The sequence below is a fragment of the Rhinopithecus roxellana genome, chromosome 2 (genome assembly GCF_007565055.1).
Source record: "Rhinopithecus roxellana isolate Shanxi Qingling chromosome 2, ASM756505v1, whole genome shotgun sequence".
NCBI lineage: Eukaryota > Metazoa > Chordata > Mammalia > Primates > Cercopithecidae > Rhinopithecus > Rhinopithecus roxellana.
In genome coordinates, this window is record NC_044550.1 from 27,157,304 (window position 1) to 27,169,569 (window position 12,266).

The 12,266-nt window shown below is 39.4% G+C and overlaps 1 protein-coding gene across 1 annotated transcript; it reads right to left on the reverse strand.

Moving 5' to 3' along the window:
• Positions 1–954: 954 nt before the first annotated feature.
• Positions 955–1,350, reverse strand: LOC115893640 (small nuclear ribonucleoprotein G). Its single transcript, XM_030918652.1, has one exon. It carries the CDS (start codon positions 1,313–1,315, stop codon positions 1,085–1,087), a length of 231 nt encoding a protein of 76 aa, XP_030774512.1. The 5' UTR covers positions 1,316–1,350; the 3' UTR covers positions 955–1,084.
• Positions 1,351–12,266: the final 10,916 nt, after the last annotated feature.

Sequence of the window (12,266 nt, forward strand, 5' to 3'; positions counted from 1 at the left end):
TTTATTTTTAGTAGAGATGGAGTTTCAACTTGTTGGTCAGGCTGGTCTCAAACTCCCAGCCTCAGGTGATCCACCTGCCTAGGCCTCCCAAAATGCCGATATTACAGGCGTGAGCCACTGCGCCTGGCCAGAGCATGGATTTTTAGCCCAAGGAGTATAACTTTAGGAATCTGGCTCTTTGTTATAGCAGAAGAATCTCTACAATTAGTTCCATAACTTCCTGATACTAAGACTACAAAAATGAAGTGTTCCTTTTCATATCATCAATGATGATACTTCCATCAAAATTTTCTGCAACCATTTTTCTTGCAGTTGACACTTATCTTCACCTTTCTTTTTCTGCTGGAGGGAAAGTGGAGTGTTATGGCTTGAATGTGTCTCCTCCAAAATTCAGGTGTTCTCAATGTGATAGTATTAAGAGGTGGGACTTTTAGGAAGTGATTAGGTTATCTACGTTCCCCTGTCATGAATGGAATTAAGACTCTCATAAAAAAGACTTCACATAACATTTGGCCCTTTTGCCCTCCTTGCTTCTGCCATGTGAGGACACAGCGTTATCCACTCTGGAGGACACAGCAACAAGGCACCACCATGGGAGCAGAGAGCAGCTCTCATCGGACACCAAATTCCAGCACCTTGATCTTGGACTTTTCAGCCCCCCAGAACTGTGAGAATATATTACCAGTTACAGGTATTTTCTTATAGTGGCACAAACTAAGGCAGGAAGTAATATAACAGAAAATGGTAAAACAATACAGCCATGAATGATGAAGTTTAGATGAAGATACAAACATTTAGTAATCTTAGGGCTTTCTTTTTTTTTTTTCACATTTAATAAGATTTTTCCACTTTAATGCATAAAACCCTTTGAAATCATTGTCAACCAGGAAAATTCATGTTAGAAAAAATTGGAATGAGAGCTAATATTCTATATTCAGAACATTTGAGAAGGCATTTTTGACTATTACAAAAGTTTATTTAACAAAAAGTCTAATATGAAAATGTATATGACCTAATTTTTACATCATAGTAAAACAGGCCCTATGGAGAGAGGACATGGGTTTCTCTGCTGAACAGCCATTATTTATACTCGTTCCAAGGCTTCTAACATGATGATACTATTTCCTCGTATTACCACCATTCCAATATTGTTTTGTTGCCCACTAGTCGCCATCTCCACACATTCATCTATCACAAGGTTCATAAAGGGATCAAATCCCCGCAATATTCCTTGGACATGTCTGCCACCATTTAATTTCAATGATAACTTCTTGTCCATAAATTTTTTCAACTCGGGAGGGTGAGCTTTGCTCATGGCGTATACTCAGCTGGCTCACAGACGCCTTGGAACGGAATCAATCTTAGGGCTTTCTTCTCCTACTAAAAACAAAACACCACAAGAAAATTTCCAGTTTAGATTAATTATGGAAGGAAGTAAAAAATGCACTGAAAATATTCATGATTACTACTGTTACAGGATGTCTTTGGGGTGTGGATTTTCTGGCCAGAAACCTCTGTGTCTGTGGCGCCTTTGCCTGCATCCAGGAAGAATGAGGTACAAAGACAAGCGAAGAATGAACAAGGGGAAGATGAGCTTTATTGAGTGTTCAAACAGCTAAGAGGAGACGCGCAGTGGCAGTGGGTAGCTCCCTTCTGTAGGCAGGTCATTCACCCCGTGTTCAGTTCTCAGCAAAGAGAAGATCCTGGAGAGGGTGGCTTCTCTCTGCCCACTGGTCATCCCGATGTCTGCAGCTCTCAGTAGAGAGGAGGCCCGGGAGAGGGTGAGGCCCTGGAGAGGGTGGTTCCTCTTTGCCCGCAGGTCATCTCTGCAGCTCTCAGCAGAGAGGGTAGTAGCTCCTCTTTGTAACTGGTTGTTCCATCCTCTCTCTGCCCTTTTCTTCTCTGGCCCTTTCTTCCAGGTCATCTCTGCAGCTCTCAGCAGAGAGGGTAGTAGCTCCTCTTTGTAACTGGTTGTTCCATCCTCTCTCTGCCCTTTCTTCTCTGCCCTTTTCTTCTCTGCTCTCTCCTGTGCTCTGGCTTAGTCCAGAGCTTTTATGGACCTCAGAGGGGAGGAAGTGCGTGCGGATTCATCCATGGATGGCCACGGGCTAGTGGGAAGAGGCACCACGAGTCCCCACTCCAGTCCATGGGACTGGCAGACTGCCCCCACCCTTCAGGCCCTCCCTGGCCTGAATGTGGGGCCTTACTGGGGACCCACCCTTTTCCACCCAGGAATCAGTCTGCCTCCCAATACCATTCATGGCCCCTAGGACTAGGCCTCAAACCCTGCTCTGAGATCGGAGCACACTCCAGGAGTGGAGAGAGGCCAGGCAGCGGGAGCAGATACCCACGAGCCTGCTCGGGGCATTAGGGGTGTCCTTCTTGGGTCCCCTAAGGGTGCAGGCTGCAGAGATGCCTGGGTCTTGCGCCTGGGGGTTGGCTTCAGCTGTACCCAGGAGGGCAGATCCTGCCTGCTCCTGGCCCGCTCCAAGAGCAGAGGGAGGCTCAGACCTATGGCTGCAGTTTGGGTGGGGCTCCTGCCTGTTCCCTAGAGCAGGAGGCCTGGGTCTGCAGCCACAGCTTGGGTGGCTGCAGCGGCACCGGGGGAGCTCCCGCCCCAACTCAGAAGGGCCAGGGCTCCCACCAGCTCCATGGACTGTACAGCCTCAGCACACCTCCCTGCTGCAGCTGGCATGATGGCAGCAGCCACTGCCATCACTATGTCCCAGGCACCATGGATACAAAGTACCAGGACAGACAAAGTCATCATTCCTTTAAAGCTTATAATCTAGTGAAAGCAGACAAAATTAAAATATTATATCACAGTGTGACATTTTGTTGAATATTACATTAGTGCAGGTGCAGGTACAATGGACCACCAAACTGAAGGCCTCAGCTGATCCAGACCTAGGAAGATTTCCCTCAGCAAACATTGTGTAAGTTGAGATAAGAGGAACATATGGACTACTAGGTATATACTCTGTAAAACTCTCAATGTGTAGCCTTTAGATAGATATATGTATAGATTAGGGTGAGAAAACCCATGGGCCAAATCTGGTCTTCCAGTTTTTTGTAATCAAAGTTTTACTGAACACAGCTTTGGACCTGCAATTACACGTGATTGCTTTGTCAACACAGAGGCTGAGCTCAGTGTCCATAAGACACACAAAACAGAAAATATTTATTATCTGGCCCTTTATAGAAAAAAATGCCAACTCCTGATATAAATAATTTACTCGTAGCATGTATAAAGTTAATTATTATAATTAATTAATTAATGTTTTCAAGGAATATTTGTAAATATTTGTGATTAAGTTATTATATTTAAAATATTTTTAGTTTCTCAAATGAATTTTTTTAAATTAAAAAAATATGGAAGCACTGAGTGAGCTTTTTATAAGGCAATTATCAACTAGTGCTTATTAGCTGTGGCCCCCTTAAGATGGGATGAGCTCTCCAGGACATCACTGCCCCTGCCACTCCTTGTTTTTCCTATATGTGACTCCTTGTCACTAATTTATATTATTTTTCTGGACCCTCTAGGAATTTGGGTTTTGACCCAATGAAAGTGAATCCAAGATGAAGTATGTCTTTCTAAGCAAATGCCAGGAAAGATAATCAATGGAAGTTCAAAGATTAAAATACAGTCTGTTGTCAGAGGATCTGGTACATGCAAATGATTCTTTTTGTATATTCTAACAAAGTTAAATCCTCATCATTTTTATTATTTGTTTCAGAGAATTACAGGGGCTGTGATGGGAGGTTCTTATCTAAGAACAAAAGAAACTCAAAAGTTTCCCAGGAAGGATAGAGAGATAGATATTGTATTGGTTCTCCAACTTCCACAGAAGCAGAAAAATATTGCCTCAGTGAAAGAATAATGTAGGAAGTTAGCAAGAACACATCTAAATTAAGTTTCATTCTAATAAAGATGATAGCTCTTATGACCAATACTGTCTTTGTAATTTTACCATTATCTGTTACATTGTCTCCTCTGTTTCCTTCTACTTGTTTCAGAGAATAAAGAGTTAAGGGAGGGACAAAAAAAAATCACATTCCATTTTGTAGTGGAATAGAGGAAAAGTGTGCAGCTGGAGAAGAATGGCTGCAGAGAAGGAAGCAGAAAGATGAGCTGAGAGAGTAAGGCGGGTGTTAGAAGTCAACATGGAATAACAAAGCCATCTGGGGTTTGGATCACTGCAGGAGGCTCTGCATTGCATTGTACATGAACAACAAGAGTAATATTTTGCTGACTCTGGGCCTGAGGTAGGCTCCTTAAAGTCTCTGTGGAGAAAGAGAGGCCCCAGTGTGTGGGCTGGAAATTAATTGATCCCAGGTGCAAAGAAAATTACAAAAGTGTAGGACATTGTGCTTTTCTTTGAAAAGCCCAATGTTTGGCATTTAAATTGTGTCATCTGAGGTGTTGCAGAAGATATGATTCCTTTATCAAATCAAATACAAGTAAATGGATATCCCTAAAATTGTAACTTAAAGTAATGCGCTAAGACACAAGTATCCAGAGTTCACTTGAGCCTAGAAACCTAAAATAATTTTCTTTTGGAAAATGTAAATAACAGCCATAAGGAAATGAATTGTAAGAGTCAAGTCACATGTTTTAATCTGTGAATAAGCTAATGTGTAATTTTTTTAGAACTGCTTTATTCCCTGTGTCGTGATAAGAGTGGTAATGCAGATTCATGTGAGAGCTTTCCAAGATTTAGTTACTTTTACTTTGTTAAGAAGTTTTAAGATGTTCCACGATTCTTGCTGACTTTGTGCCTTGTTTCCTTCTCCTTTTATTTAGTCTTCTCATCTTTTACTTTTTTGTATTTTTTTCACCTCTTAGTGTAAGAAAGTAGACAGGATATGGAATAAATTGGCAAATTAGTTAACAGAGCAGGAGGTGCATGGGAAAACCAAACCAAACTTAGTCTGGTTATTTTCTCTTCACTTTGTCTTTTATATTAAGTTGAACTTTATGAAACTACTGATGTTTTAATGGTTTTGACCTATTAAAAAAATATATTAATATGGTTCAACCTACTCAAAAGTGCACCATGTCATTCCTCTTCCCAAGATAATTTAAGTTGCTTCCTGTGGCTACCAATGTAAAAATCCACACCCTTTAGCCTGGCTGTTCAAGAGGACTCATCAACAGGCCACAGCAATTTTCTACCACAATTCTCTAATCCAGTTAAGTTGGCTGCACTCAAAATCCACTTCCTTTACAAGGCTTCATAGCTCAATGTAGTAACTGATTCTTTCCTTCCCCAAGCACCTAGCATTGTGTATACACGTATGCTGTAGCATACAATGCACAATTAATCATGCGCTTATCTTTTGGTTTTGCAGTACTCTGGAACGTGCTATCTCAAATGTTTCTACTTTAATCACAAATTAAAATGCAAACTGCTTATGGGCAGAGCCATGTCTTAAGCATTTTTTAAAAAATCTATCTCCATCTATTCTAATATCTTACAGCACAATTGGAATTTAATTAAATATTTTTGGCTTTTTTGTCAATTTATTTTTGTTGTGGTTGATTAATCAAGATTTAGAGAACCCTGCCCAAACTGATACATTCTGGGGAATTTGAAAAATGTAAAGGTATTATGTGGGCAGTTTCTTTTGCTAATTTATGCTTTTTCTGTATACTTTAAGAAAAGATTATTTAAAGTCCCTATACTTTGTTAGAATCTGGATTCCAAACTTCAAATGTAGTTGTTTTTGCTCAATGATCTTAAGCTCAAGGGAATTGTGGTCAAGGTGTGAGAAGTGCATTTGTACTTGTGAGAGCATCTCAGCCTACCATGGAAAGAATTCCTTCACATAAATTATGCAAACTGTCTAAAAGAAGAAAAATAAACCACACCTCTTACAAACACTGAGCTCAAGGAAAAGAGGCTCTGTGGGGGAAAATTAATTTTAGGCAACCCACTGAATAACTTTTCTTTGTGTGACAGTGGGACGGATGCACAGGGTACAGGGGCTGCCATGTGGTAGGTAGGGACTGCTGCAGAGCTGGCAGCGGCCCCAGGGTGTGACTGGCATGGGCTGTCTTGAAGCAGCTGGGAGCAACAGGAGGTGGCCGTGGTGAGCGTATGGCTGGCAGGAAGATGGCCATACAGCTGGCAGGAGAAACTGTGAAGCAGTAACCTGGCTGAGGCTGCTGTCAGAAATCCCAACCAGGTACCGACCCTGCTTAGAGCTCTGTGAGAAATCAAGGGTTGATATCAACTGATGCTAAAAATAGCCAGGCCACATGAACTGGAAAACAGAATATTTCATGCATGTGTCAAATGACCTTCTTTGCCATGAATACCCATTACTGGTTATTTTCATGGCATCTTGATTTTTTCCTTTGAAAAAAATACCAGGAAACTACAACCATTCGCAGCCTGAGGACAGTTTTCACAGATAGAGACCCTTGAATCTATCCCTGTAAATGCCTAATTAAATGTTACGTCTCAACCAATAATAAGCCACGGAAGCATCTGGCTCTTTTAACAAGGTTTAGGATGGCAATGCTCAAAGGTAACTTTCATTTTTATAGAAACAAGGTTGTAATCTAATATTAAAGAAAGGTCACCTTTGCTGGAAATTCACATCTGTGCTTTGCAATTGTTTTAATCCAAAGTACATCCAAATGAAAGAACTTTAGGGCAGCCAAGGTTAGCGTTGGGCTGCTCTGGTACACACAAACACACACACATCCCCTCTGAATGTATCCAGTGGATTTGCAAAATGTTACGTGAAGAACAGTACAATCTAATAACTGAACAAAGAGCTGAGCAAAAAGCCCAGTTAGAGAGTGCTTTGCCTTTATTGTGCTTGATACTGTTCGCAAAAGTTTCATTTAAAACATTCATTTTTAGCAATAGGGTGTGGATTAGGAATTCTTATGTTGGCGGTGAAGGGAACCATAGAACAATCCAGAGTTTAAGAAGATGAAACTATTACTCTGAAGAATAACAGCAGCACTATTTTTAAAAGAATTATTTCTCTCTTTATGTCTTCATTTTTCACCATTTTCTCTGGTTTTTTTTTTTTAATGTATTTGATGTCACCTTAACCCTATCACTAAAATTTTAAGCCATCTCTTCTTGATAATATCACTTAGCTCCGTTTCAAACAGCAAGTAACTCCTAAAATAGTTTTTTTGAGAAGCAAAGTTTCGGATGTATGAATATGATGAGCAGGGATTTGGGTACATTTTGCAAAAGAGAGCATCTTTCTCATTTCTGGCTCTGCTGGCAATTGAAGTCATTTTGGATATTACCTGCTTTGTGTTTTGATTTATTCTGCAAGAGAATGATGGATATTCTAATATAATATTCCTCTACTATATTCTTAGGACTGATAATACAAAAAACTAGAACTTTCAAATTATCGTGGGCTCCTTTAAACTGGAGTTTATAAAATTAAATAGCCCATTTTTCTAATACTTTTTATACCACTCAGTAAATAATATATAGCTGTAAGATTTTCCTTCTTTAAACTTAATCTACCATTTTTATTAGTATGTCAGTTATAGACCTGAATATATACATTTGCTTATTTTAGTTTAAAAATAACAATTATTTGGTTGCATGCATGCTAGAAGAATATTGAAAAAATATGGAGACGATTGCCAGATGTTTACCGCTAATTGCAATTTTTGTTAAAGCCATGTTATTTTATTTAAAGTCTTAGGAAGTCCTAAGCAATGCTCACGGCTGAATGAGGCATTGCAATATCTACAAGTTTTCCACCTCCCTCCCCCACCGCCCCCGCCTTCTAACTGTAAGAATAGCAGCTTTCTAACATTACTACTTTGGAGGAAAAAAAAAATGCCTCTTAAAACTATGTTGTATTTATAAAATGGTTCTTTGTAAAATCTTTTCAGATAAATAGTTTTGAAAGTTGGATGAGCTGGATTTTGATTATTTCATGGGTCTCCTTTTTGTGTACAATATATTTAAAGCTGTTCCCATGAGAACTCATGATCAGGACGACAAAGAGCCTTTGAAAGAGTAAATAGCGGTTAAAGTTGATAACTTGGAGTCAGGGAGTCCTGAAGTGGAAGCCCAGCTCTCCTTACTCACTGTGCACCTCTGAGAATTCTTAACCTCACCTACACGGTTATCACTGACAAAATGGAGCGGGTAATAGAAACCTCATTACAGGGATATTATGACAGTTCAATGATGTAATTAATGGAAGGACTTAGCCTAAAAGTTCACGAACAGTGACATAAGAAAAGAACCAGGCAGTGGTGCTAGGAACCACATCCTTTCCTTCTAAGCCTATGGCTCGTTCCCACATTACAGTACCTGGCTTTTATCTTTAGGAATTCCAATTTCATTTTTCTCAGCCGATGTAGGCTGCTCATTAGTGTTTCTGGAAATAATAGTTTCTATGGAGGCAATTCCCTGAGAAGCAAAATGAAAGAAAGCAAACAAATCAACAATCACAATGGATCTAACAAATCTATGGAAAAAAAATAAAACTGTAACAAATAGTCTGCTTTGTTTTTCAAGAAATTTACACCAAAATGATTTTTTTTCCCTGTTACCCAGCCTGGAGTGCAATGGTGTGATCCTGGCTCACTGCAATCTCCACCTTGGGTTCAAGTGATTCTCCTGCCTCAGCCTCCAGAGTAGCTGGGATTACACACATGTACCACCACACTTGGCTAATTTTTTTGTATTTTAGTAGAGATGGGATTTCACCATGTTGGCCAGGCTGGTCTCGAACTCCTGACCTCAGGTGATCTGCCCACCTTGGCCTCCCAAAGTGCCGGGATTACAGGTGTGAGCCATCACACCTGGCCGTAAATTTTCTTAAATGTACTTTTCAGCTTCTTTTATAATGCCTATAGAGGCCTAAAGATGACTTAGGCTATACTATAAACTGTAAATAGACATTCCTGAGTCACATTACAAATTTCTTACTGATTTCTTGCATTGTGATTAAGAAGAAATCTACTGAGTTCCTGCCACACCCTGACTCTGGTGCTGTGTGCTGGGGATTAAGCGGTCAGCAGGAAGGGACTCCTCTGCTGTCTTGCGGCCTGCAGTGAAGTGGTGGAGTCAGAGATGAATTGTGTAATTATGAGTGTGAAAAGTATGGAAGGGGAAAGACTAGATAATATGGGCATGCAGCAAGGGAATTTACTCTAATTTAGCTTGGTCATATATTCTCTCTGGAGTGAGTAATATATGATTTCAACCCTAATAAAGAGACAAACTGCCTCAGAGACAGGTAGCTTTCTTTTTTTAAAAAAAAAACAAAAACAAAAAAACATGTTAATTTTTATTAAAGTGTTTGTTTTACATATTTTGAGAAATCAAATAGCAGTAGAGTAATACAGGGGATTATTCTACTGTAGAAATAGTTGACATTATGGTGCCTTTCCCTCTGAACATATATGGGACAACTCTTTAAAAAACATGTTAATTTTTATTGAAGTGTTTTATTTATTTATTTATTTATTTATTATTATACTTTAAGTTCTAGGGTACATGTGCATAACGTGCAGGTTTGTTACATATGTATACTTGTGCCATGTTGGTGTGCTGCACCCATCAACTCGTCAGCACCCATCAACTCGTCATTTACATCAGGTATAACTCCCAGTGCAATCCCTCCCCCCTCCCCACTCCCCATGATAGGCCCTGGTGTGTGATGTTCCCGTTCCCGAGTCCAAGTGATCTCATTGTTCAGTTCCCACCTATGAGTGAGAACATGCGGTGTTTGGTTTTCTGTTCTTGCGATAGTTTGCTGAGAATGATGGTTTCCAGCTGCATCCATGTCCCTACAAAGGACACAAACTCATCCTTTTTTACGCTGCAGAGTATTCCATGGTGTATATGTGCCACATTTTCTTAATCCAGTCTGTCATTGATGGACATTTGGGTTGATTCCAAGTCTTTGCTATTGTGAATAGTGCCGCAATAAACATACGTGTGCATGTGTCTTTATAGCAGCATGATTTATAATCCTTTGGGTATATTAAAATAATTTTATTGAGCCTTTATCACAAAGAATTACTTTTAAAAAATTCACTGCTGTTATTGACAGAGAATATTGGATTTTTTTTTTTCTTTGCTAAGCAGGAAATAACTGGTTTGATGACCAGTTGTTTTTGGCTAATAATGTGGTAGGTGCTTTACAGGATTTTAATACAAATTTGTGAAGTATTATTTTCATTTTGTACATAGAGGAAACATGATAGACATAGAATTAAAGAACTTTCTAATGTCACACAGGTAGAAAGTGGTGGCGAAGAGATGTGCCCCAGGTCTAGTACTCCCAAAGATGACAAGTTTGTAATCTCAGAATGATAGCACACAGTCAGAGCAAGTGAACTTATCAGCAGGAGGCAACCATTTCTATTGTTCTGTTCTTTAAAATCAATCTTCATGATGAATATGATAAAGATTAAATCAAATAAAAAACTGTAGGCTCTCAGATGAAAGCAATGCTTGAGCTGGTTACTAAATGAGAAGGCGAGAATGTGGACTCCACAAGAGCAAGGACCTTTGCTTGATTTATTCACTCATGAACCCAAGTGACTAGAACACTGCCTACTTCTGAAAATTATTTGTTGAATTAATAAAAAGACAAACAATAAAAATTAACCCAAAATGAAAGAATCATTTATCATTGTGAGGAGAAAAGATGCAGCACTTGTTTGTATTTGAAGTTTTGTTAACTTCTCTCAAATTTTTTGAATCATGTGAGGCATAGTGTCGGACCGATTTAATTGGTAAAATTACAGATTTAGAAATTATGTTGGGAGGCCGAGATGGGCGGATCACGAGGTCAGGAGATCAAGACCATCCTGGCTAATACGGTGAAACCCCGTCTCTACTAAAAAATACAAAAAACTAGCCGGGCGAGGTGGCGGGCGCCTGTAGTCCCAGCTACTCGGGAGGCTGAGGCAGGAGAATGGCGTAAACCCGGGAGGCGGAGCTTGTAGTGAGCTGAGATCCGGCCACTGCACTCCAGCCTGGGCGACAGAGCGAGACTCCATCTCAAAAAAAAAAAAAAAAAAAAAAAAAAAAAGAAATTATGTAAAGCCTTGATAAAAGATTTTGATTTATCACTCTCCCGCTAACAAATAATGGGAAGAAAAAAAATTGCTTGATATGTAATGGGATAGGTTTATTTTTAAGTGAAAATATGAAGATGGAGTGGAAAGTTGTGTCTATGTGGAAAAAATGACAATAATTTTAGGGATCAAGAGATAGTTTTATGGGAATGCCTCTTCACACTGAAATATTTATATATTTTTAATATCTCTTTCCTGCATGAAAAATTTGAGGACCTGGGGAAGTTCCAGGAGTAATGAAGCACTCAGAACAATATGCTTTCATGGAAAACTAATTAGAAACATAAAAATAGTCCTGCTAACGTGAAACATTACCATATATATTAGATAAACATGCCATATATATTATATATACCATATAATACCATGTCACACAGGTAGAAAGTGGTGGTAATATTATATAATTTATTTTACATATACTATATAGTTTGAGACAGAGTCTGACTCTGTCACTCAGGGTGGAGTGCAGTGGCATGGCCTCGACTCACTGCAACTGCTACTTCTCAGGCCCAAGCAATTCTCAGACCTCAGCCTCCTGAGTAGCTGGGATTACACGCATGTGCCACCTCGCCTAGCTAATTTTTGTATTTTTAGTAGAGACAGGATTTTGTCATGTCGGCCAGGCTGGTCTCCAACTCCTGGCCTCAAGTGATTCACACACCTTGACCTCCCAAAGTGCTAGGAATATTACCATATTTTAAAGGAAATTATTAATTGCCAATAGAAAGCATGGTACCAGATATTGCACTTGTATTTATTTCATCACCGATTCATTCAATAAATTGTTATTTGTGACACCTAACATTTGCCAAACACTGATTCAGTCCCTTGAAATAGATCACTGAACATAATGTACAAAGGTTCCTGATCTTATGAAACTTATATTCTTAAAGGGGGAAACAATATACAATTAAAAAATAAGAAAATTATATAGAATTTAAAATATGTGTCGTAGAGAAAAGAAAAAGGAGAGTGGGATAAAGCGTATTGGGAGAGATGGTGGGCGGGCAGTTACAATTTAAGTAAATTGGTCACGGTAGACCTTACTGAGAAGATGATATTTAAGAAGAGGAAGGAGAACAACAACAAACACAGTGAGGAAGTCAGCCATGCAAATATCTGGGAAGAGCATTCCAGACAGTGGGAACAGTCAGTGGAAGGTTCTTAATGC